At 44.5% G+C, this 26,058-nt stretch overlaps 2 protein-coding genes across 3 annotated transcripts in view; one reads left to right on the forward strand and one right to left on the reverse strand.

Annotated features, from left to right (window-relative positions):
* Nucleotides 1-1,107: 1,107 nt before the first annotated feature.
* Nucleotides 1,108-15,612, forward strand: UGP2 (UDP-glucose pyrophosphorylase 2). The gene is made up of 9 exons (XM_009706434.1): nt 1,108-1,238; nt 1,786-1,893; nt 8,588-8,773; nt 10,226-10,359; nt 11,025-11,322; nt 12,409-12,606; nt 12,796-13,038; nt 13,520-13,624; nt 14,555-15,612. The coding sequence occupies exons 1-9, from the start codon at nt 1,125-1,127 to the stop codon at nt 14,660-14,662; spliced, it is 1,494 nt and encodes a 497-aa protein (XP_009704736.1). The 5' UTR covers nt 1,108-1,124; the 3' UTR covers nt 14,663-15,612.
* A 754-nt stretch (nt 15,613-16,366) lies between these two features.
* VPS54 (vacuolar protein sorting 54 homolog (S. cerevisiae)) overlaps nt 16,367-26,058 on the reverse strand; it is a 43,121-nt gene continuing 33,429 nt past the window's right edge. For both annotated transcript variants that reach the window (XM_009706435.1, XM_009706436.1), the window contains exons 17-22: nt 25,465-25,552; nt 23,716-23,837; nt 23,524-23,604; nt 19,853-19,960; nt 18,826-18,920; nt 16,367-16,797 (exon numbers count right to left, since the gene is read on the reverse strand). In XM_009706435.1, coding sequence (XP_009704737.1) covers nt 16,692-16,797; nt 18,826-18,920; nt 19,853-19,960; nt 23,524-23,604; nt 23,716-23,837; nt 25,465-25,552 — 600 coding nt within the window. In that variant the 3' untranslated portion in view covers nt 16,367-16,691. The remainder of the gene's footprint in view (nt 16,798-18,825; nt 18,921-19,852; nt 19,961-23,523; nt 23,605-23,715; nt 23,838-25,464; nt 25,553-26,058) is intronic.

Consider the following 26,058-nt stretch of genomic DNA (forward strand, 5'->3'; position numbering starts at 1 on the left):
AGGATTAGATACTGTCACTGAGGCTGAGGCTGTGGAATACTTTGCTTAAAAAAAAAAAAAAATCAAAATTGTATTAGAATGAGCTGCCTCTGGCTTTCTTAGACATTCTCAATAGAATAGCCTTTTAATGCATGCTCTAAATAAGTAAACTTTAAACACAGGTTCCTCTTCTAACAATATTTTCTAGCAGTATCACTCTGTTCACTTGCAAAGTTTCCTCCTGTCCCTTTTTGCACTAGTATTCAGGGTGTTTCTAAAACCCAGCTATATTTGGCAATACATCACCCTCTGTGTTACAGAGAAGTGATTACTTAAGGGATTTGGCAGAAATTAAATTAACCGAGGTCTTTAGAGAACATACGCAGAATGTCTTTTGAGAATGCGCTGGCTTCGAATGCTTTCTGTTGGAAAATAAAGCCATGTTATCTCCCGTTTCTTTCTGCGATGTGGACTTTACCGTATAGAACATTTGTGTATGTACTCTTTTTCACGTTTACGGAGCTTATCGCTTTCAAAAGCAAAACAAATGCCGAGATGATAGACAGACTAATTTTCTAGGTTGCTTAGTAACTGAAATGCATGCTGGAGTGTGAAAATACTCTTATGATAAAGTAAGGGAATATCTACCGGAACAAACTGAAGATCGCGTGAAAGCGCACTGTATAAATAATTAAAGCGTATGTTTTTATTTGTGTGAACAAAAGGATACCCTCGATCACAGTGTTCTACATCAAAGAATTTTTTTAGTGAAAAGCTTTTTCATGCTTTTATTGCTAAAGTATGTTGGTGTAGTAGGATGTGGATTCTTTGGCTCTCTAGCAAAAAAGTGTACTGCTGTGGATTTGCCGACACTTCTTGAGATGGATCGTTGGTTTTTTGAGACTTTTTTGAGTTTTGAGAGAAGGCTGCTTGTTCTTTGGTCCCAATTTAAGGTCTGTTCTCCAAGCTACTAAGAACAAAACCTTCAGATTCCTGGAGCGCTAGCGCAGTAATAAAATGAGACTAGATTATGTGAGTTTATTAACTTTTAAAAGAGAATTGAAGGCTACATGTCGTCTAAATAAGCCAGTTTTCTTTTTCCTCTAACCCACATTTTTATTTTTATTTAAGATTTCAGCAAAGCAATGTCTCAAGCTGGCACTTCACAGTTCCAGGAAGTCATTCGACAAGAGCTGGAGTATTCAATGAAAGTGGAACTTGATAAGATACTTGCAACCGCACCTTCAAATGAGCTAGAGGTAAGGAGCGTGATGTGGACGCAGGTCAGAGCATGAGAAATTAGATGCAGGAAATTAAGGCAAATATTATACAGGGAGACAAATCGTAGAAAACCGTGATCCTTATTTTCAGGACATGCTCTGATCCTGTGTGGAAGAGTAGCCTGGATACAATGTCAGTAGGAGGCTTTCAGTCCCATATAGACTGGGTGACAGAGTTATTAAGTGTGTAATCATCTTTAGTTATTAAAGGTTCTATGTAATCTTCAGTGGATTACAGAAAGGGAGGGTAAAGCTGTTATCCTGAAGATTGGGTCGAATTCTAATGGTTATGATTTTGACTAAAGGCTTGTCTTTTAGGTACCTGAGTTGGTTTTGTACCCGGAGCTTTAGCGGAGATGAGCTGTTGCTACCTTTTAGGATTTTACTTAAATTTTAGCATGTCTATTTCAGTGCTGATAAAATTACTCTTGTGACTAGATTGTACATCAAGTTTGTAGAAATGCTTCTGTGATTGAATAGGTATGCATTGAGTACCAGCATTAACTAATGCATTTCTCCTTTGTAGCACGCTAAAAAGGACCTAGAAGGATTTAAGAAGCTATTTCATAGATTCCTACAAGAAAAGGGACCATCTGTGGACTGGGGGAAGATTCAGAGACCTCCAGAAGACTCTGTAAGTTGTGATGAAGTGACAGTCTGTAAGGAACATAAAACTGATAATTGCTACTTGTAGCAAATGATGTGGTCGCCCATAGAACAGATATATCTGCCATGGTTCTGTAAAATCACGCAGGACATCACTTTGGGTTCTAACTGAAAAATAATTATTTATTGACATATGTTGCATGTGTTCCTGCACATCAGGTCCTGCTTAACATATGTGTCAAGTTCTTTGGTGTTATTTTGTTAGCTGTCCTTTGAGCAGGGGAACGAAATGGGACCGATGCCATCTTACCATTTGGTACCTTCTCTGGAGCAAGTGGTAACTTGTGTTAGAGGGGAAGTAGGTAGGACCCGTGTTGTTCCTGTTTCCCTCCTGCCTGTGAGAGGAGGTTGCACATCTCAGATGAGACTGTTTCCAGTGAGCCATTCTGCTAAGTAATTTGAAAGGGACATATGGCAAGTGGGCTGGGTTATATAGCTCATTTGGCAACCTCTGTAACCTACAGCAGCTCAGTAAAAGCGAGGAATCTGAAAGCAGTTGAGGGGGGGGAATGAGTGTAATTTTCTAATGTCTTCTATGTTGTTATAACTTATAGCCTGCCACTTGAGCTGCTGCTAAAAAAGCACTAGATATTTCTTTTTCAGCACTGTTTAGTACTGAAATAAATACTTCCTATTAAACCTAACCTCATTTTATTGATTCATCTGCGGCCCTAGGCTGTCTTTTGACTCTTGCGTAACTAACGGTGTAGTTGTGCTATGAATCCTTGCTTTTCCCAGTGTAGAGATCTTGGCCTGTTGCGGGACTTCTGTGTCCTCACACATTTGTGGGTTCTCTTAGCCTCTCTGTGGCGATTCAATTGAGGCTCTGTTCCCAACTGAAAGGCGGGCTGTCCAGTTACTTCCAGAACAGATGCAGCGCTGCTCTCTAAAGCGTTGAAGAATGATGCTGTTTTAGAGCAAGTCTAGGGTTTTTCCAAGGTTGAGTGTTTTCTTTTAACTTCAAGAACATGTGATGTCTCTCTTTTCTACACTGAATGAAGTGTCGCTTTGGGGGGAAAAATCCGCCTTCAATGAAGAGGCCAAGGTGAGAAATTGGAGTTCTGGATAGCATGACCTATGAGGAAGGCTGAAGAAAAGGGGGTTGCTTTTAGTCTAGAGGGGGGATGAGACTCTGGGGAGTGATAAGTCTTTTAAATATGTAAAAAGGTAGTTGCAACAATGAAAAGAATAAACTGTTCCCTGTGTCAAGATAAGGCCTGGGATTAAATGACAGCAATTTGATGCGAGTGAATGGGCTGCTTTGTGGCGAGGGAGAGCTATTGTCTATTTTTAAAGTTTTGCACACCTTTCAAGTTCTGTAAAGGACTGAAAATTACCGGGTAGGACGTTGGGAGCAAATGTCAAACAGGAGGGTTATGGAAAGACACTGAAATAGACTGACGGAGATTCCCAGGCACGGCAAGCTGTTTAAAAAAAGGAACTTGGACAAAGGTCTAACTTAAGGTCACAGAGTATCTCCCTTCTTCCTTAAGACCTGTACTGGCTCGTTCTCAGACGTGTCCCTTAACTATGTAGCAGCTTTTGACAAGAGAGAGAGAAAGGTAAGAAGTCTGCAAAATCCGGTCGCTTTGGGCCAGGTGAGATGCATGCATGATCTTAAATGAAATTTTGCTTCCTAGCATGAACTCCAAATCAAATAATCATACTTGGTAAATGTCACAGAAGAAAGCTAGGGAAAAATACCTGGAAACAAACTTCCTTCCATGCCTTGTTCACTTCATAATAAATACCTCTTTCTTTAGGATTACTTGGATGATACTTAGACTTCCTGATCTGGCAGGAGGTGGACTGAGCGCTCTCAAAAAATGAGAACAAACTTAACTTTCTTGAGTATTTTTTTTTTTTATTTTCTTTTTTTGCTGACCATAAGAGTTCCATCCCCCTACCCTCCTCAAACCCTGCTTATATTTACCCTGCCTCCACCTCCTTTTTAATATGTCAGTTGTGTAGGGGACATACCCTGGGAAGTGAAACGTGTCTTACAGGAAACCCTTGTCAAGTGACCTGCGGTGTAACTTCTCTCAAATTATTCTTTACTGAGGGGTATGACTTGTGGATTTGTTAGATAAAAGTTGATTTCTTAAAGACCAGAATTCCAGAATTATTAGTCTAGCTAGTATAGGTAAGAACAGTATGAGCTTTTAGATGGGGTGATAACTTTAGAAGGGTTCAGAATAAAGACTGCAGTACGGAGTTCTTTGGGACCAGTATCCATCTGTGAATATATGCTGACCTTCTCTCAGTACTTCTGTTCAGTTCCAGTTGAGTTTTCTTTTCCTAGCTATAAAACCTCACAGTGTGCTCTCGTCCTGGTCCTGTTAGAACAGCACAGAGGTTGGTACATGCATGACCCGTTTGGGAAGTCGGTAATCTTGCAAGTGATTTATAATTGCCCCTACGGCCGACCTTGTTTTATGAGATGTGGTGATGGTGGTGGGGTGCTTGGCTGCTTTTGAGAATCTCACACTGCAAGGATCATGGCCTAGAAAGCATCAACTTTCTCTCCCCAGTGTGAATTTATTTGCCTGGGATTGTTTTGAAGAATTGGTGTGGTGCTTGGTCAGTCTGAAGCACAGAGAATTCTGACAAGTGTAATCTTCAGCTGATACCTAGTAGAGCTCAAAGTATCTGTTTAGATATGTCTGTGTGTATATACAAACAGAAATGCACATGTGTGTATATCTATAAAAAAAATAAAAGCACCCAAAAAATGCGCCAAAGCGTGGGGTGGTTGGGTTTTTTTGTTGTTTATTTTTAACAGCTTTAAAAAGTTCCTGAATAGTTTATTGCATTTATAGGCTTTGTCTTTTAATTTTCTATTTTATGTAAGCTACTTCTGGTTTTCAGATTAGGTTGGAAAGGGGTTTCAGGCTTTTGCCCAGTGCCATGGGCCTGTGCTGCACAGGAGCAGAATTTCTGGTCAGACTCCTGTGGGTCATCTCGTGTGTTATCCGTTGTACTTGTTCTTTGAATGTACCTTTCTGTACTTTCCTGAAGCATCTACTGACAAGTAAAGGCTCCTGTCAGTTAATTGAAACAGAAACGGTTGTCTTGTAATAGTCCTCCATTTTTGTCTGCAATGGGAGATTTGATCCCTGACCTCCATGTTTTCAGTGTAACAACTAATACCGACAGGCAAGCAACTCGTAAGCTCCAGACAATGATAACAGAAGACTGAGCCCATTTCACACTGTATTGGTAAACTTCTGACTTGTTTTTTCCTTCCAGATGCTTTGCTTCCATATGTCCAAAGACTTACCAGTGATAGCTGGCATAGTTAGGACCTATTACTGTTACTGTCTTCAGAGAAGGGAAGTGTACTTAGGGTGCCGGTGAACAAGGAGAGGAGGTAAAGAATGTGGACACGGCAAGTGTAATTTAATCCTGTTGATGCAGATTGCGGTGATCCGTTTGTTTGAATTGGAAGCCATAGCAAAGTCCTGCTGGGAGGCCTCTGAGAGAACTGCAGTGATCAAGTTAACCTCAGAACAGCAATGCAGAAACCTCACCTAGGATGTAAAGAGAGCATCCGAAGTAATGGCAGTCTGAAAGGAGCTTGTCTATTAGAGGCTTTTTTTTTCCTCCCCAGTGCTTGGATTCTTGTCTGCAGCTCAGGTTGTCATCTCAATGAACTATATCGTGAAGGAAATGAAAGAATGTCATTAGGAAAGCAAAACGCCTTCCTAATCTTCAACTCTGGAAACAGGTTTTAAGGGTTCACTTGGTGCTATTTCTAAAACTGTCCTTGGTGCTGAGTAAATATTTCCTTGTTGTTCTGTAAGTACATATTGACTAATATGGGTGTATTCCTTTCCAGTCTACCCACGACCACAGCCCTGATGCTCATTTTGTCTGTCTCTGACAAACTCTTGCAAACCTCCTCGCAGTAGGAGTATGCCTCTGAAATCTGTTAGTGAAACTCCCAACGTTGCCTCATGCAAACTGTTCTGAAAAATCACTTCTGTGGCGTGGTCTGCGAAATCTAAAAGAAGCTAGATATGTCATCTTAGAACAATCCCAAACCACAGTTTTGAGACATGGCTCAAGTGACTAACACTGTAGTCATGCATCTGTAAGCCATGTCATTCCTGCCCATTTTTGTTCCTGAAGTATTTCCCCATCAGGACTTACTTGTCAAGTCCACTGTTCCAAACCCTTAGAGCAAGAATTGATTTTTATTACTGCAGAGCGCTTCTTACGCTTGTGTATACACTCCTAGGCGATGAGGTGGTTCTGCATATTAGTGCCTACACATGACTGGAACTGTTAGGTGGTAGTATTACTGCGGAGCGCTTCTTACGCACACTCCTAGGCGATGAGGTGGTTCTGCATATTAGTGCCTACACATGACTGGAACTGTTAGGTGGTAGCACTGTCACCCAGCAGGCCTGATGCTGCAGTGATCCTCCTTGAATTTGAGTTCTTGACATTTATTATTCTCTGACTTAAAGACCCTTCAAGATCCAGGGCTTCATTGCCAAGTTTGAGACTGACTGGAACTGTCATTTCCAGTGCCTGTGCCAGAAGAAACTGAAATAGCGAGGCTGAATTATAAATTGTGTGTTGTAGCTGATGCAATATCCAATGAACTAAGTCCTTGATGGAGGGCCTGGATGGAAGCGTTAACTTCGGCAGGATTTTACTCTCAGCTTTCCGCATAAGCTAGTTTCAGGCATGATAGTGAAGGCATGGAAGGGTAGTTGGCACTTTAGCAAAAGCAAATGATTTTTTAAGCAGTCTGGCCCTGAACTGAGTGGCAGACTTTCTTCTTTTTGGAGAGCTATGTTGTGAGTGATGCAAGAGGAACGTAGTGAGACTTGGAAGTTGAAATCATTTTTTTGGCTGTTCAGATGGTGTCTGAACATTGTGGGTGTGACTCGCATCCCACCCAGCTAAAGCTCAAATCTAAATGTTTTAAATCCATTTGCAGTCTAATCGGGACTGGTACTGACCTTGGAGTGGATGAGAAGTAGTAAATCTCCGAGTGTAAATCTCTGTAGATCCTGCTGTTAGTGAATTGTTCATTAAGCTTTCTGATGTACCTTCAGTACACTAAAATCAGTGTTTATCCTCCCTTTGTTAACGAGAGGAACAGTCGTTTTCCAAGGCGCCTTCCCAGCCTTAACACAATCTCTGTTGACAGAACACAGCAAGATTCTGCTTTTTGCACACTTTGGTTCCTGAAAAGTTCTAGGAACTTTGGGAAGCAGTTCCTGCCTGTGTCCTCTGTGAAATGGCAGTGATTGTGTTACTGCTTGCTGCCTGAGCTGTGATAACTCCACATGGAGCGATCTTATCTTTAAATATATACCATAAGCTTTCCAGATCCCGTAAGGCAGAATTTCCGTAATGTGAGGGATCTGCTCTAATCTGCCGCCTGTGGCATACTGGAATGCTGGAATTGCGCAAACTCGCCTCTCTACCCCCGCACATTCGAGTAAGAAATACGACTCTTGTTCCAGTGCAATACGAGTTTCCGTTTCAACCTCAGCCTGACTTGCCCAAAGCAAACACAGTTCTGAAAACTACTCTGTATGTATTTGGTTTTGGAAATCAGCTGTGGATCTTACACACCCCTTATCGGAACTAAAAATCATTTTCTTGCTGCTAGAATACACACAGCACTGAAACACCAAGGCTTTTCTTCAAAAGAAAATCTCTAGAAGGGCAGGCTAAAGCATAATTGTATTGATTTTGCTCTGACGGTTTTGGCATGATAGTTGTCGTTGCATTGTTACCTTTGTTTCTTTGACTTAGGTGCTTTGGATTAGGGGACAAGCAATGCCAAATGCAAGGCACGCTGTCATTACAAGCCTGATTTTGCTCTCCATCTCTAGCCCCAAATGTAGCCCGTACCCTGTTGTCAAACCTGTAGGATATAGCTGTCAGCCAGGCAGAAGATGTTCTGCACGGTTTAATGTGAGCTGGATGAACACATTCTGAAAACAGCAGGATAAGGACTAGGAACTTACTTCCACTTTGCAGCACGCCATTATTATATGGGACTAGTAGTTGGAATAAAAATTGGTTTAGTTTGAGTCAAAGAACCAGTCTTTTGCCAAGGATTTTGCCTCTGATGACCTCAGAACAAAGTACTAAAACAAAAATCTACTGGGAGTTTTAAGCTGCTAAGGGGAGAAAAGTTTGATGTCCTGCATGCGGGGTCTGAGTCCTTAAATTGTGGCCTGACTGCAGGGGGTCATCTCACCGGGGAAGTGAGTGCGACGGCTCATAGGGAGACCCCCTCTCCTTCTGCAGGACAAGAGGAGGGTTGTGGCAAGTGGCATAACTGGCCTGACTTCTTCCTTACCCCTCTTCTCCATCGAGTCACTTCCCCCTACCTGGAAGAGCAGACAGAGACATCTCTTCTTCAGGACAAAGCTGATCGTGACCGGTGTCACAAAGTCTACAGAAGCTCTCAAGAAAAGAGGTTATTGTAGTAACAAATTGGGTTATTTGTATTGTAACAAATCAGATTATTGTAGACTCATTTTGCAAATGTTCTTTAGTGTCATAAGCCGTAGAAATAAATGTGGGTATTATTGCCAAATTTTAAGTTTTGAAGGTTTATAGGAGAAGGCGGTTTCCTTCCAAATATCTGACTGCTGTTGTGGTTTCTTTTCTTGTTTGTTTTTTTACAGATCCAGCCCTATGAGAAGATAAAGGCCAGAGGACTGCCCGATAACATTGCTTCTGTCTTGAACAAGCTGGTGGTTGTGAAACTAAATGGCGGCCTGGGCACAAGTATGGGTTGTAAAGGCCCAAAAAGTCTTATCGGGGTGCGGAACGAGAACACCTTCTTGGATCTGACAGTTCAGCAGATTGAGGTAACTTTTGATGGGCTTTTCTTTCTACGTTGGAGGAAGCAAGACATACTGAGCTGCTCCTGTATGGGCCTTTACGAGAGATCACAGGGGAGGTTTGCCAAAAGGAGGAGGAGAGGGAAGCGAGGTCTGGTGGTGAAGTGGAGAATTGCTTTGGAAAGAATAGGTGTGAAAGGGACGGAGCAATCAGCGATTGAACTGTGTCCGTTCCACACGTTAGCACAATCGCAATTCGGCCTCTGCACACCAACCCGGACAGTGGTGGTTGTGTCCAGAAACACAAACAAACAAATCGTAGAGCCAGCCCAGGGCTAACTCCTGGGCTCGTTTCCGACTCCTCCAGGTGGACGTTTAAGTTTAGCTTCTTAAAAGCTTTTTTTAATGTGCATTAGAACAAAGCTCTTCACAGCAGCTCCAAGTTCCTTGTCAAATTAAAACTCTCATGCTGGAAGTGATTGCTGGCATTTTCCTCTGAAGACAGAAAAGTAAAAGAAAGTAACAGCTGCTGATGTTGAGAGAGGACACTTCAGCGTATGTTTTTAATGCAGAATATTCCTCTTACAGCAGATAATTAAAACGGTCATTAGAGTAGGAAATCGGGTGTGCCTGTTCCATAGTTTCTGGAGCTCCAACAGTTTTTGCTTCAGTGTGGTGTTTGTTTGGAGGGACTCTCCCATGTATGTTAGAAAGTTCTGCGGCGGACTTCAATTTATATCCAACGAATGCAGTCCTGATCCTTTGGCATTGCGGGCGCTTTCTCAGAAGGGTCATTGTGGAGGTCTCTGACTCCACCAGAGGGTAATGATCCCAGACACTCCCCAGCAGACCAGGGAGATCGGTTACACAAAGCTTAAAACTCATTGAAGTATCTTTTTTTTTTTCTTCTGCACACTCTGTTTTTGGTGGCACGCTGTCATGTTTTCTGATTTTTGCCTGTGCTGTGCACATGGAAATGCTCGTGTATTTCAGCTCTGTTCTGTGGATTCCCAGATAATTAACATGGTGACACTTCATTCGTTACGTATTCTTCATACTACTGTCCATCTCCTAGCCTGCCAAGAAGGCCCAGAATTGCTTATGTGCAGAGAAGGTTTTGAAACTTCACCCTGACAGACTTTAATCGTTTGAGGGAAAATGTGCCTTTTGTAACCAACAGTAGCCTAAAAGTTAAAATGATCATTTTGTGGTGTCGTGCTTTTCAAATTTTAAATCTTGATGCAGATTGAAGGACAAAGATTAATTATACATTAATTAATGCGGGTCTTACCTTCAGTACTTAGAAGGCTTTGTTTTCCTTTACTTGATTTATTATCCTTTCTGTCAGCATAAGCGCATCTCTCTTTTGTCTCATGCATGTATTATTTCCAGTCTGTTTTATCTAATTTCTTTCTCCTGAAATCTTAGGAGTTAAAGCTAATCGTACATGCTGAATTTACCATTTCTTTCCCATCTCAGCATTTAAACAAATCCTACAACACCGATGTTCCTCTTGTTCTTATGAATTCCTTCAACACTGATGATGACACGAAGAAAATCTTGCAGAAATACAGTCACAGCCGTGTGAAGATATATACTTTTAACCAAAGCAGGTATCAAAAAACTTTTCCACTTGGGGTGAAAGGAGGCACCAGCTTGCTTTTCTCCATATTCCAGACGGTGTGGGTTTTTAGTTTTGAGATGCCAAGGTGGCAACAGTGTCTTCTGTACCCATGTTCAGTCTCTGTTTTGGGCCTCTTTGAAAGACCAAAACATCAGGGCGTTAAGCAGAGTCAAAGGCAATGTACTAAAATTTGGGTGAGAGGTGTAGGGGGGACAGAGTTTCTAAGAAATAATGAATAATGGTGTGCTGGATGCCGGCCACTTGAGTCCTGAACTGGCTTTTAGGGTACCTGGGCTGTGGAGGGAGACAGAACGTGCCTTCCTTATCAAGAACAAACTCTAATCCAAAGTGGCTGATGACGTCAGAGGCACGCTTGGCATGCTCTGAGCTTGCGCGTCAGAGGAAAGCTGTTTTACAGCATGGTCCGAGAACCGTGGCTTTAAATCTGTGAATGATCGCATTCTGTAGCTTCTCAGCGATAGCTCAGTATTTGGGTGGGTCTTTCACTTCTGAGTACTTACGCTGGTCTAGGAAGCGTACCTTCGAGAGCTGTCTGAAAAAGCCTGTGTAGTTGCACCTTTACTATTGCGTTTTGCCTTTCTTTACGCTGGTGTGACATTGGTGAGAACTGAACAAAACCCATTGTCTTCCCAGGTATCCAAGAATTAACAAGGAGACTCTGCTGCCAATAGCCAAGGATGTGTCTTACTCAGGGGAGAATACAGAGTGCTGGTACCCCCCAGGCCACGGAGACATCTACGCCAGTTTCTATAACTCTGGTCTGCTGGATAACCTTATCGGAGAGGGGAAGGAATATATCTTTGTGTCCAATATAGACAACTTGGGTGCCACTGTGGACCTTTACATTCTTAACCATCTTATGAACCCACCCAACGGGAAACGCTGTGAATTTGTCATGGAAGTCACAAACAAAACCAGGGCGGATGTGAAGGTAAAGGGAGAGAGTTGTGCCTCGCATGTCGGTGAAAATCTCAGCCTCTTGCCTCTTCTATATGCATGAATTCAGACATACATTAGATCTTCTTATAGCTATTTTAGGCACCATTTAACACATCAGCTGTGATCTAATTTGAGATGCACAAAATCAGCAAGTTTATGAAGTTCCAGTTCACGGCGCAAATTGGATCTAGGTTCTGGGCCACAGCAGCCAAGGACAGCCTGGACTGGAGCGATTACTGAAAACACAAGCGACTTCTGCAGGGTGCAGGTCACAGCCTCCGTACCTTCTCCAAACTGTCGCTTAGCCGGGGGAGAAGTCTGAGGATGGTGAAGGCAGAGCACTGGGGGGTGGGATCCAACAGCCGCTGGATCTCTACTGACTGAACACCGCCTCGGCTACTGACCCAGGTGCCAAGGTGTGCGTTGCACAACTCGGCTTGGCGTGGCTGCCGGCCTGCCCCTGCCCTCACCGCTTGCCCTTGTACAAAGTCTAGGTCGGACGACTTGTTGGATGTTTATGGCACGTATCAAATACTTCTAGCGTGCAGTAATTTGTCCCCTAACTGTACTTTGCCTCTTCTTTTAAATGTGAGGACGGGGAAGAAATGTGATTTTTCTCTGTCTGCATTAGCTATTGAGAAAGCTCTGACTTAGTCCTACAGAGCCACGGACATGCACTCTTAAGCGTAATACAGTTGAGGTCACTGAAGTACCGCTTGTTTCTCCAGAAAGCGCCACAAATACAGAACTACTAGATTTAATGTAGATTTTGCTCTGTAATCTGGCAAAGTACTGCTGAAGGTGATTTTTGACAACAGCCGCACTCGCAAAAGATTCTCAACAACTTTCATTAAAAGAATTAACTGTCTTAGAGGGCTGAAACACGATCGTTTGACAGTTCTGACTGTACTTTAAACACGCTCTATAATTAGTAACTTGGTAGCTGAACACAAGCAACATGTTGTCACTGAGGTTCAACTTTAAATGCCACCAGAACAGTGCGTCTCTTTGGGGCGAGGGGGGTGTTTCTCTGGCATCTCATGAACAGGGCTTGAGACTTCTTCTTTGACCCTTGCAGGGTGGCACGCTTACACAATACGAAAACAAGCTGAGGCTTGTGGAGATAGCTCAGGTCCCAAAAGCACACGTGGATGAATTCAAGTCCGTGTCAAAATTCAAAATATTCAATACCAACAATTTGTGGATTGCTCTGTCTGCGATTAAAAGGCTGCAAGAGAAAAATGCTATTGACATGGAGATCATCGTTAACCCAAAGGTAATCAGCTAGGCTGGTTTTGGAGGAAATGGGACTCAAAAGAACTGTTTGTTTATACGTAACGGAACAGGGACCGCTGCCTTTGGAAAGGAGCCGCTCTGTCGGTAAACGCAGAGCTCTGACTTGGGCTGGTCTCTGGCTCCGCGTGCCGTTACCTGCTGTCGTGTTCACCCGAGTTTTCTCTTCCAGACTCTGGATGGAGGCTTGAATGTTATCCAGCTGGAGACCGCGGTTGGTGCTGCTATTAAGAGTTTTGAGAACTCTCTGGGGATAAACGTACCTCGTAGTCGTTTTCTGCCTGTTAAGACCACGTCGGATCTCTTGCTTGTGATGTCTAATTTGTATAGCCTTAATGCTGGATCTCTAACGATGAGCGAGAAGCGTGAATTCCCAACAGTGCCTCTTGTCAAACTGGGAAGTTCTTTCACAAAGGTAAACTCCTGTAATTACACTTGGTTTTTCTCTCTTTGAACAAAAATATAGTCCATAGCAATAAGTAAGTTAAAAGGGAGATTTACTTTTTATCTACCACTGCCCAGCTGGGTGTTCCCTTTTGCTCTTTGTAAAGAGCTGTTAGGCTGTTTGTTAGCGTACAAACTACTGACCAGACAGGTGATGTCGTACTGCTCTTGGGTGCTCCTTTACCCCACCAGCTGAGGAGAGGGAAGGTGATTTGGGTTGCGTGTGCTCTCTAGAGCTTACCCAGCTTTGGTGGGATGCTGCCCGCACTTTTTCATAGTTCTCACTGAAAGAACTGTGACAATACCACGTTGCTTTCAGAGCAGTGACTCTCACATTAAGTCAGATGTAGATTCTGGAAAGGCCCCTGACAGGACTTTTCAGGAAGCTCCCACACTTGTCTTAATCCACAGGCAGATTTAAAACTGTCTCTGGTCTTTCTTCTCTCCAACAGGTTCAGGATTACCTGCGGAGGTTTGAAAGTATTCCAGATATGCTGGAGCTGGATCATCTCACGGTTTCAGGTGACGTTACATTTGGGAAGAATGTTTCGTTAAAGGTGAGTGTGTAAAACTGGGGCGCTCCTCCAATAAACGTGACTGAGCTCTGCTCCTTGGTGGTAACCGATCCTGCCTAAGTCGGTGCCTCTAGGCACAGTCCGGGGAAGCACGCCTAGGAGTGAAGTAGCTGGCCCAGGGACTGCAGAGGCCATGATGAAGGAGTGCAAGGTGTTACCGCTGTAGCTGCTGCTCTCTGCAGTCCCAGGGAGAGATGAGGTTTATCTGCAGACCCTGAGAGCGCCACAGGCGTCGTCGCTCTGTTCAGAACCACGCTTACGTCTCTGTCCCTCAGCTCTTTACAGCCACAGGCCCCTGCTCACCAGCGTGGGGCTCTAGAGCGAGCAGTAGATGTTGAAGCCGAGCAGGTTGATGTCTCTCTCGCGCTCGTCCTTCGGCTCTGGCCAGCCCTAGCAGCACGGTGTCGTGGTCCGGTGACAGCCCAGGGCAGCGCAGCTGCTGACACAGAGCGGTGCACGGTGGGGCTGCAGCCACCAGGACTCGACCTGGCTTCGGCTGGGCCCAGCCCGCACGCTGACGCAGGTCTGCCTGTCCCCAGCTCTTCCTGTGTGTCGGCCTACGGCTGTGCTGGGGAGCTGTGCCGCCATACGGAGGTGGGTAACGGGTTTCCACCTAAAAAAGCAAGCAGCTGTGATGAGAGCGCTTACAGCGAGCAGGTGTCTTCAAAGGCGGCATCAGCTCTGCTTGTAAGCTGATAGTATCTGGTGTGCTGGTAACTACAGCGTTTCCAGTCTTGCTTGTTTAAAACCTTTGTTGTGGGAGGTGAAGAAAAATAAATGTCTCTGCAGAAAGGCTACAACCGACTGCATCCAGCGCCTGACTGGGCCCCCATACCACACCACCCTGGTGAATTCCAAGTCGACAGGTAATGCCAAGTTTCTAACCGCTTGTTTTCTTCCCTGTAAATCCAGGGAACAGTCATCATCATCGCAAACCACGGCGACAGAATTGACATCCCCGCTGGAGCTCTACTAGAGAACAAAATTGTATCTGGCAACCTTCGGATCCTGGACCACTGAGTCGGGGTGCAGGCGCGGTCAGTGCCTCATCATGGAAGAACCTTTTAAGCATTAGAACTATAAGTACACAGAGGGCCTATGCTTTGTCACCTTCACAGTACCCTGCAGTATTAATTTAACATTAATTTCTCGTGCTTATCTTTTTAAGCAGACACATAGCGCAATGGATGTGCATAGTAATGCTTCAGTCCTTAAAGAGATTCTGTAACTCAGTTAATATGACCTTGAAGTGCAATACTGTTTGTCTTGCGGTAAGATGGACAGATCTTCTTTGATCAGAAGTTCAGAGGCTTGCCTCTAACACTTAGTAGTTTTGAATGGCTTGTAACTGCAGAAATGAAGCTGTGAAGCAATAGATGTGGGACAACAACACAGTTAGCTACTACTCCTGTGACTTTTTATGAAGTATAAGTGGCAGGCACTGTTGGAAACCAAAAGTTTCACTACTGCTAAACCCTGTAGTTGGTGTGCTCACCACTCTCCCGCCCTCTTTAACTCCCCCCACCTGGGATCTCCTGTCCCCGTCATACGTCGAGATGCTGGGGTAAGGCTGTCACTACCTCCCTTCCCGTAGTGCGAGAGGGGGAAGCGCTGGTGTTCCAAACTCGCCCAAAGAATCTAATACTTGAGAAAAACGCCTCGGTAGCCACGCGTGGCGTTTGCTTTTTCACATCCCGTTTAAGACTGGATCTCCTGTTCCTCTCTTAATCTTTCATCTGCCCTCTTTTTTCAATAAATGGATCATATTGACCACACCCATGTTCCTACTGTCACAGCCATGTATGTTAATTTATCTTGAGTCATTTCTAAATTTGTACAGGAATTGAAATCCCTGTCCTGATCACTATTGATTTCTTAATGTTTCTCTTGTATTTACATGCAGACAACTTTATTTTATAAGCTTAGTATAACACTGGTATGTATCATTAAAGAAGTTGGTCTTTAAAAACAGCCATGATTTTAGAGCTTTATTTTGACTGACAATGAATGACATCTGTTACGCTAACAGATAAGCATGCCTGTCCAAAGAAACCATGGGCACAGACGCGTACTGTGGACCATTCCGCCGTACAGCGTCGTCACAGGGTTAGGCACTCGACCCAGGTGAGGTGAAGAGGTGTGAGGTGAAATACACAGGCACTTGGACTTGGTACTGGCAGCGTCCAGTCTTAGAAGGTAGTAGTAAAAACTCTTAAATAAATTAATTTCAGTTGCACCTTCCTTAAGGGTGCAACCTTTTCTAAGCAGCCTAAACACTTTAAAATTCTTCCTGTGCCCCTCTCTGCCTTTTCACGCACCGCTTTGTGGCCTGCCCTTGGCCCCCCCCAGTCCTAAACCATCCCCACCCCGGCCTTCTGCCACCTTCAGGTTCCACCAGAAGCCCGCGGTTGCCTTGTCGCTGCTAACGCCGACCCCTCGCAGCTCTGTCCCGGAGGTACGGGCTTTTTTGTTAGAAAATGGCAGCTCCAGCGGGCAGCTTAGAGCCCAGCTGTGAGAAAGGCCCCTAACCAGGACTGCTCCCTAACAAATCTGAATCCTACATGCAAGCAATCAAAAGACATTTATTTATATAAAGTTCTGTAAAAAAATAAATTTTAGAACAGCATAGTTTCATAGAGAAAAACATTTTCTACAGAGTTCCAACTGCAAGATTTTTCTATTGTACCATCATTAAATAAGGTGGGACACCATGTGAATTTCATTGCACTAGAAGAAATGCAAAGCATCTTTTTAATATAAAGATATACAGAGCATTCTAGACAACTACAGCTGTGTTACAGCTATGTGTTCTTTTGGATTTGGTCCAAAGAAACCTGAGTCTGTTTCCAGAGAGAATGAAAACCCATTGCACAGACAGCCGATCACTTGTTTCTTGCCGGAGGACGCTGACCAGATCACTCCCTGCAGCTCACTCGGAGCCGGGTTCCCCCCGCCGGCCGCGGGGCCCTTGCTCGGACTCACGGTCGTCACGCTGCTTAGAAGAAAGTCGGTCTGTTCTCAGAGCCAAGGGACTGCTCCCAGGGGGTTATCACCTCTTCTGCTCCCAAATTTCAGCCATGTTTAGGTCTAAGTTGTTAAGGCCTTTCAGAGCTTGAAGGTTTCCAGTGTAAAAAGCTACATCTGAAGTAACCAGTCTGCAGGGGAACACAGGACAAGGTTAGTGGTTAGTGTCCGAACCGACCGCAGCCACCTGGAGCATTCAGAAAAACCACCCGGCTTTGTTCGTGACCTGGGCACACCGTTACGGCACTACATACTCAAATACCTAATCCAGGCGTAGCACTGAAGTGTCAGTTCAAAACTCAGTGCTACAGCCATGGTTTTTTACAGCAGTGATCGTACCTAACAGGGTGACTGCTAGGTGTAAAACTAGTTATAGGGAAGGGAGACCAAACGACGAGTTGAGAAACCGCGGCAGGCAGTAGTAGGCAGCTAAAACTTCCATTCTCTCCCTGTAATCCCAGACTTAAAGCCCTGATTCCATTGTGACTTAGAATATTAACTATTGCAACATTAACTTCTGTCTTCTAGAAGGTTAATGTAAAAGCAACCGGCAAAAGTCATATTGTTTGTAACAGTTTATACGGAGTTAAAAATCCCTCATACATCGTTGTAACATCAGGGAAAGATGGAAACATGATCAGGATGTTTCTAGTTAGAAAGCAGCAAGATGTAGGCATAAAAGTTGTATTTTCATTGTAAAAAAAAGTCACCAGGATTTTTACCATTATTACAGAAACAAGCAGCTTCAAATAGGATGAGGATCAGAAAAGGATGTTAAAAACGAGGTCAGTGAAGACTGCTGGGACAGCAGGGAGTGAAATCCAGCGCCTGACATTTCCCTTCTCCAGCGGCCCCAGGTCCCCGCTCCCAGCGAGCTGTGCTCTGCAGGAAGGAACTCCTGCCACGGCAGCAGCAGACTCGGGGCATCGCTGCTCCCTCCTGCAGCCCACAGACCCTTTGGGCAGCACAAGGGTGCCCACCCTGGGCGATACGGCCCCAGGAACGCCTGCTCCGACCCCACTCTCCCATCCAAAACGGAGGCCTTTAGGCCACCCAGCCACAAGCATCAAACCAGACCAAGCGAGCAGGATGAGGAGGGCACAGCACCCTGTTCAGGACTCGAAATCCGAGTGTGAAACGCTCCCGAACACACTGCGGGGGCTCTCGTTTCAGCTGGGGCTGCTGCGGCCTCAACTCCTCTCCAGTGAGCTCGTGGGCTTACAAATACCACAGTGAGCACCAGAGGCAACTGGATGTTACCTGGTGAACACACCGCAAGTACAGAAAACCATTTCAGACAAACTCTCAGAGTACAAGGATGAATAAGCTTAAAACAGGACAAGTAAGAATAAACTGGACAGGAAAAAAACTCTTCACTCCAGCAACGTTTGAAACATTATTTATAAACTTTCTTCTCTGGCTTCTTCCACCTAAGACAACGCTTTCTGGCATGTGGGTAGGCCGACTGAACTTCACCCTTACTACACTGCAACTCAACAGCCCCAGGTCGTTAGGAAGGACTGCAAACCCCACTGTCCAGGGGACAATCCAACTTGCAACGGGGCTCAGGCTGCACGAGGCTGTACACTTTCCTGGGAGGCGTGGGACGCCAGGCACAGCCTCTCAGGAGAGGAACCGCCGACCTGTTTTGGTGATGGAGGGTTGGGCTGGGGCAGGAGAGGGGAAAAGCTCCGTGAGCATCATCTCCATTTCAAATCTAGTTCTGCTGTAAAAACAGTTTCTGTACAGAAGCTGCCCATTGCACAGATGACATACCACTTTTTCCTATTTTTACTTTGCTAGCACCATGAGTCATCATCCACGTTTCAAAACTGCTTCATGAATCATGCAATTCTTGTGAATTAAACTGTGGCTACTGCTGGCACACAACAGGAGAAAAAGCAGTCCGCAGAACGAGGAAACCTCCAGCAGGTTTCCAGTAGATCACCGCCCTACTCCCGATCTATCACCAAGCCGACTGCATTCCTACTTACTCTGGAAAGGCACAAGTCATGTCCTTTACTGTAAAAAAGCTTCAAATGGGACAAACTAAAACACGGACCTTGGCTGCATTCTGCAATCACAACTTTCTTGCAGAAAACAAAGCCTGCTTATTTAAATTGAGCAGTAAAAAAAAATCCCAAAGTGCCCAAACATACCCATTCAGAGGTCCTCCATCATTGACTACGTTTAGGTGGGCCAGCTGCCTCTTCAGGTGAAGTTTGTAGCTTGCATTAATTCGTAAAAACAACATCTAGAAGAAACAACAGAACCAGAGTAAGGAACCATCCCTGTGCTTGCATCGCTGCCTACACAGAGGAACTACCGTGCAAACACCTTAAATCACTAACCCTCGGTTTTGGTTTTACAGTTCATGCGATCTTCCCTTCTGCCAGTCCCTCGCCCTCCTAATCTTTCTGGCCATATACCATTTATAACGCACAGGACAGCATACACCCTCATTTGTTACGTGTTGCACTCAGAGGACACATTCTTTGGAGCATCAATTTTCCTTCCCTGCTGTCTGAAGCATCTAGCAACTTGTATTAAGGCGAGAAGACAACAAATCTCTTTCCTGTACTATAACCACTTAAAGTATTTTTTTCCTAAAGAAAGCATGAGGAACAATTTGAAGGGACCATTTAATTTAGTGCAAAAGAGAAACTACAACTTAGTGTATTCAGTGACTGGATCAGTCCTTTCTGCCCTTAGATTTACAACTCTGCAGTAGCAATAACTGCAGCGAAACACTGAAAAAGCACGCCTGGTACAATGTGGCTGCGTGATACACTTGGGCACCTTCGGAAGCCACTACGTTTGAGCAGCATTACAGAAGAATTCCCTAAAAGGGCTGTACTCAAGCCTCAAAGTGTTGCCATTTGTGTCGAATTTCAGCACTAATTCCTCAACTGAAGATTCACCTCTCCAGACATTAAAATGCAGCTCAAAACGCTGGAATCAGTCGGTTCTTTTTGCATGTCTTACCATTCTCCCTGCACATCCAAACACTTACTTCAGTTCAGACCCAGCTGCCTGTGTGACTGCTGCCAACCCCTTTAACGCGTGGGTTTCACAAAGACTCAAAAAAGAATTTGCCCCCCTAGATAAAGCAGAAGTCTCTCTTGTTACCGCGTTCACGTACATTTGCAAAGGAGGTGTTACGTGAATCTCAAAAATAACATTCACCTGAGTTTGCTCCTCGGGAAGGAGATCATATATAGCTTCATGCATCTTTGCCATTTGCTTGCAGATATTCCTGAAGCATGCTGAAGGAACAGGAGCTTTCACTTCATACTGGAAATAAAAACACAACCAGTTACTCCCTTCTACCACTTTAAAGCAGTTCACAGAGGAGAGTTTCCAACAGTAATCTGAGGCCCTGCGTTGCTAACGACGTCATGAATCAAGGTTCATTTAGCATATCACAAATTAAAAGGGTCTCTGGCCAGGCTCTGACTCAGCCAAGGACTCCCTTGCTTTATAAGCAAACAGTAACATTCAAAGCAGCCTGAAATCCGAGGATCTCCCAACTTCACCGATTCATCTTTGTTACTTCGAATTGCTTCTCTTTGCTCTTTACTTTTTGTTGGTTTCCATTACCCTATGAATTACAGATGCAGAGAGAAATCACTGTTCCAGCTACACAGATGCACGCCACACGGGCTGCTAGCTGGGCCTCTCCTTCAGATTTGTACGAGTCAATGACAGACAAGCTATTCTACCTCCGATGAATACGCCCCTCAAGTACTTCACGACAGAAAACCACTTCTCTAAGATCATATACATCCAAATTTCTGAAGAAACAAGGAAAGGAAAGCATAAAGAAATGGAAGCTCCTGAAAACTCAGTATTGGCTCAGTGACTGAAATCCAAGAACCAAGACACTGGAAACCACCAGATGGCAAGAGAACTGCTACAAAGGGAACAAAATTCTTACGTCCCCAGCCTGGAGAGGGAAGATCTGAATGTGATTTCTGAAGCACTTTGGAAAACTGTCCCAGGAACCGTGAAGCCAGCTCTTCGGTTCCCGGTGGAGAGGCTGTGCTAGCACAGGCCTGGGTTAAACGCTGGCAGGTCGCCTTTGGTAGCGTGCTACTTCCCCACAGAGCCTCGCACAATTCAGTGGAAGAGCTGAATCATTATAACTAAATTACTTACAAACACACTGGAGAAGATGCTCTCTCTTATGTTAGCCTGAGTTGTGAAAGAGAACAAAGCTTGCCTGAGTGTGAGAGGGGAAAAAAAAATAATGGAGAGTTCTGAGAAAAATCTTTATGGAAAAGCCAAACTGATGACCTAATTTTGACAGGAGAAATAGCAGAAAAGCAGTGCTTACCGCTCCAAGAGCCCTGCTCCCTGCGCGGGACAGCCGCACAGCGTACAGGATTGTGCCTCAGGACATGAGAGTTAGGCAACAAATGATTTACAGTTTACCAGTATGTTGTGAAGCCAAAGGGAACTGGCAAGCTGCAGCGATGGCTCTTGCATGACTACAGACAAATCAAACTCTTCATCGTCACGGGAGAAAAGCAACAGCACCAGAAAGAAACATGAGCTCCAGCCCTGCAAGGTGCTGGCCGTTTTTATCTCCAGCTAAGGTCAACAGTGTGTAATCCCATGAGGGATCAGACAAAAATTTACTGCTCTTCTGTCCAAACAGTCACAAGACAGCAAGCTCCAAGAGAAGCTAAGAACTCACACTGGATTTTTTTCCATGAACATTTATCCCTCTTTAAAAACCTATGCCTTTTTCTACTTGTTAATTATAGCTGTTAAATACCCCTGTTCCTGTTTCATCTCCCTGCCAAAGTTAACAGGCAGATGCTCGGAACTGTCCGTGCTGTCGTGAAACGCCTCGCTGAGCCGCACAGCCTCATCCCAGCGGCACTGTGTGAAGACAGCTCCTGTGCCACAGAGCTCCCAGAGGGAAACATGGCCTGGAAACACAAAATTAACTTGCCCATGTTACCCAAGTGCCAGGTCAACGTCCCATCTACTGGACCAAACTGTTTGTCTCCTACAAAGCAGGTTTCTAGACCTTGCAGGGTTTGTTTTCAAAGCATGCTGGACACGCACTGCTATGAAACTTGCTGGCTTACTTATTCGGATTGACACGCTCAAACGCAGGTGACCACTTTATCCACAAGGCACTGAAATATTTGGACTCTCACAAAAATATATAAAGCAAAGAACAGGCTGACATGGTTGCACTGACATGCCTATTTGCAAATTTCCTGTTTTTATGTTCTTCACAGCCTTCAGTGCCAAGATTTCAGTATTTCAGGAACAAGATGAGCCAAATTATGGGGTATGTTGGTAACGGAGGCAAATCAAGACACGGTCTCCTGTTCTCCTGTACTCTGTAGGTAGCATTCACGTGAGCTAGGCCCTCTTACTCAAGCCTTTAAGAGCTCTAAAGGACAGGAATATTCTCAGTTTATATCTCGTGCCAGCTCACAATGGAAGAATGGGCTGTAAAGATGGAAGGACAGTAAGGGATGGGTACTTACTACCTACCATCAAGAACATAAACTGTGTTACTGGTTTGTTATGGGCTAACTTGTTTAGTATCAGTAATCTAAATTCTTGCACTTGTCTTATTTTCAAGAGGTAAGAGGTGAAGTGACCAAAAAGCCTTCTACTTCATAGAACAGGTATTTTTATGTGGCAGAAAAAAACCCAAAAAAGCAGCAGACCACTATCTGGACCTTTAGAAAAGGACATGAACATGTTTTAAAAAGTGTGAACATGACAAGGGGTGGGGAATCCCCATTTAAATGCTTTGGCTTTTTTTCCTCTCTAAGTTTAGGTAACACTATTTGATAGCCCAAAGAAACAGATGAAAAGAAAAAGCACAACATAAAATAACCAATAAAATAATAGAAACAGCAAGGAAGACAGAAATGCTGCCTGTTAACAGCTGCCCCACTGCAGCCCCATCAGCCCATCCCCAACCTGTGCTCCAGCAAGGACATGCTGTGCTTCTCATGAGCTCCTACAAGGAAGAGGTTGGCCCAGGCCAATCAATCCAATCTGTCACTAAAGAATTAATTTCTTTCTCTCATGGAACAGCTTCTTTTTTTTTTTCTTAAAAAAAAAAAGAACATAAGATCCAAAGAAAAACACTAAGCTTTAAAAGCTCATGTATTTTATCTGTTGGATCCGTGGGCCGAGGAGGTCCTGGTCCCATCTTGGGGCAGTTTCTGTCAGTGGGTTCCACCTTGAGGCGAGTCAGAGTGAGTGGATCCAGCCCAGGACCAACCTGTTCCACCGACGATTGCTCAAAACCCAAAACCCACTCAGAGCACTTCGTAGGACAGCTATGAACGCTGCTAGACAGCAGGAACAGCTAAGCGCAGACCGTTCGTCCCCAGGCCTGCAGCCCAGATGGGCTGGTCCTTCCCCTCCAAAAATTCTTCTTCCTCAGCAGTTTCTTTGCTGTTTCCTCAGCTGAAGGAAATTACACACTTCCCACTTCCAAAGAGGCACCGTTGGGAAAGCAGGAAACACAGGAACTGGCTCAGCCTGACTGCAGATAACTGCTGAGGGTAGGAGAACTCTTCAGTTTCTAAACCCCAGAGCATCTGCGCCAGCCAAAGCATTTCTGTTGCGGCTGAAGGAGTAAACGAACCATTTTTTTTTTGGTGGGGGTGAAGGTGAATGACACCCAGGCAGCAAATGTTAAGACAAAACACATTCAGAATTACAGCACAGAGCTTTGTGTGTATACAGTTTAAAGAAGTTCAAACAAGTCCTGATTAGGAAAGTTTAAGATTCCACTTGAAACATCTAGACTGATACAATGAGACCTCCAATTGCAATTTAGAGAGTGTATAATTATTTCCATAAATCATTACCTTGGATAATAGTTTGTCAAATAAGCTATCCATTATGGCAACGAGCTTTGCTGAAATTTCAGCTATGTGGTCATGATAATCCTGTAATGGAAGAAAGCAGGTTTTATTTACTATCTAATGGCACCCATGTTCTTCAGAGCACAGTTGAAAAGCAGAACTTTGCGTTTAATTAGGAAATGCCAAAAGAATTACCTTCGTAATGTGGTCAAAATGCCTGAGCATGCTAAACTGCTTCGGCTGCAGTCGAGCTTCAAAATGAGCCCTGATAATAGGAATGTAGTGTACGATTAGCTGTAGGCAACGTGAAGAAAGGGCTGTAAATCCAGAAGTGAGAGAGGGAAAGAAAAATAACTTAATTATTACATGGGAAGAGTCACTTTGTATAGACTGTATTTCCTTTAACATAAATAAATTGTGTCACATCTGTTAACAGGCTGCTTTTTAAAAAAGAAAAAAAAAAAGGAGGAGGTAGCCATTTGTTTCCACTGGGAAACCCCACCCAGTGAAGAGGCCAGACTAGTACCTGGCTATTCACACCCAGCTTCTGTAAGATATGAGATAAGGGACTGATTTTACAAGAAGCTTTAAGTGTCTACCTGATATTTTCAGCCCCAAGCACATGCAGACATCAGAAAGATCTCAAAAGACCTGACTCATCAGCTACCTAACCTCCGCAGCCACATTCTCAAGGCACCAATATTTCTCCTGCAGGAGGTGTACGTAAACAGCCTGCCCTGCCAGGGCTGAGCTGCCCAGAGCCTGTGCTCCTGCCTGGGGTGCCGGCAGGTTCCCAAAAGTGAGCTTCTCCTGGGTCCAACACGGCCTGAGCCGGCAGGAGGACACAGCGGTACCAGCGTGGTCACCACACCGGCCAAGCCTTCTGAAGCGAAGACCCGATCCAGCTTTTCTCTGCTCACTTGTGTCTGCTCCAACACTATGGCCCATGGCCCCTTGGGGGGAAGCCTCTCAACCCACCCTCCTCAAGCTATTGCCTTTCAAAAAGGGAAACGCAGACTGGTAATCAGGACACCCTGAGACGTGGGAACTGTAAGTTCAAACACCTGCTCCAACCCATCAACCAAAGGCTCTTAATTTCAGGAGATACTTTAAAACTGGGGGGCTCGAGTAGCCTGTCAAGACTTTTTTGTGGCATGGAACCGGGCACCTAGTTCTCCCCAGCTTTTCAGAGCAGCTAAAGCAGTCCAGGCAGGTAACCTGGGACTGGCAATTCAGCTAAATACCTGCACACTGAAAATGAGAAACTCTCAAGCTCAAATCATAGTCTGGATTCAGCAGACAGGCACAGAGCCCTACCCGACTGCGCCGGGACGTTCAGCCACACGAAGACCTACTATTCAATTCAGAGCCACCCACAGAAATCATTTTGCGCATTACTGACACGCGGTTAGAACCCGCAGGAGCTGTGTGTGGACGCCGCGTTACAGAATGCGGCACCACAGGGCAGACGGGACAGCACAGCTCAGCGAAATGCATGTGGAGACAGGGGTTTGGCTCCATTCCTCCACCTCCGTACCTCCAGTCTCAAGATCTGAACACCAGGCAGCTTCCAAGCGTGCCAAAGTCACCACTGAAAAAGCAACTACACCTTCCCGCAGTCAAAACATTTTCATGGAAAACTTGCTAGCCTGTATATTTGTTCTTATGTTTCCTTCATGTAACACAGTGAAGCTTTACATTTAAAGTGATCCAGCGAACAGCAAAGGAATTTGATGGCTTTTAGCACGCCCCTTAATCAGACAAGTCGCTAGCTTTGACGCATGTTTTACTCCCTAACCAGCAAGGTCTTATCACCCTCTGTGTTCCATCCATGGCACCACAGCACAAACATAGCTTATCATAAATGTTTAGGGGTTTTCTGTGTTTGTTTTTTTTAACAGGCAGGAGAACAAGCTTTGACATTTTAAATATAGAAATCCATACCTAGGTTTTTTGTAGTGATTGTTTTCAAACCAACAACTTGTAACGCACCAGCTCCAAGCACTAGTTGGCAACTTCTAGAGTTGAAATACTGTGAGAAAGAAAAAGGTAGTGAAAATGCATGTTGACTCTTAACAACTACACATAACCACAGTTTAGAAATACCATCAACAGAATTTTGCAAGATTAAATAGATTAGTAGGAAGGCCAGTTCCAGAGTTTCACATACTCCTTACTACAGAGGAGTCCATGACTGTAAACTAGTAAGATAAAAGGAACTTTTTCACCACTCTCCGTAGTCACTGACCCATAGTATTTTTTGACTCGGCTTATGCTAAAGCACTCAAGGCAGCATTTCAGCAAAGGGAAGTAGAAATACTGCTATTAAAAATGCAGCCACTCAGTGATTTCAATTCAGGGACCAATTTCTGCTTCTCTATGAGACCTTTGGGTGAGGCTCCCCTCAGTGTGAAAGGAAAGCAGCAAGTCAGACTTGCTGCAGACTAGCTCTCTTCAGCCTTACACAAGAACAGCTTTGTACTAGAAGTCTATAAAACATACTTCTCAAAACAGGACCTTGGATGGACTGAAGGGTAA

This window comes from Cariama cristata, unplaced genomic scaffold, assembly GCF_000690535.1.
Source record: "Cariama cristata isolate BGI_N322 unplaced genomic scaffold, ASM69053v1 scaffold2978, whole genome shotgun sequence".
Classification (NCBI taxonomy): Eukaryota; Metazoa; Chordata; class Aves; order Cariamiformes; family Cariamidae; genus Cariama; species Cariama cristata.

What these genes read in the sequence shown, in the direction of transcription:
- UGP2 (XM_009706434.1), top strand. Translation starts at nt 1,125, where the DNA reads ATGTCTCAAGCTGGCACTTCACAGTTCCAGGAAGTCATTCGACAAGAG. An exon ending in AGAGACCTCCAGAAGACTCT is followed by an intron (nt 1,894 to 8,587) that starts GTAAGTTGTGAT and finishes GTTTTTTTACAG; the next exon opens with ATCCAGCCCTATGAGAAGAT. An exon ending in AGATCATCGTTAACCCAAAG is followed by an intron (nt 12,607 to 12,795) that starts GTAATCAGCTAG and finishes TTTCTCTTCCAG; the next exon opens with ACTCTGGATGGAGGCTTGAA.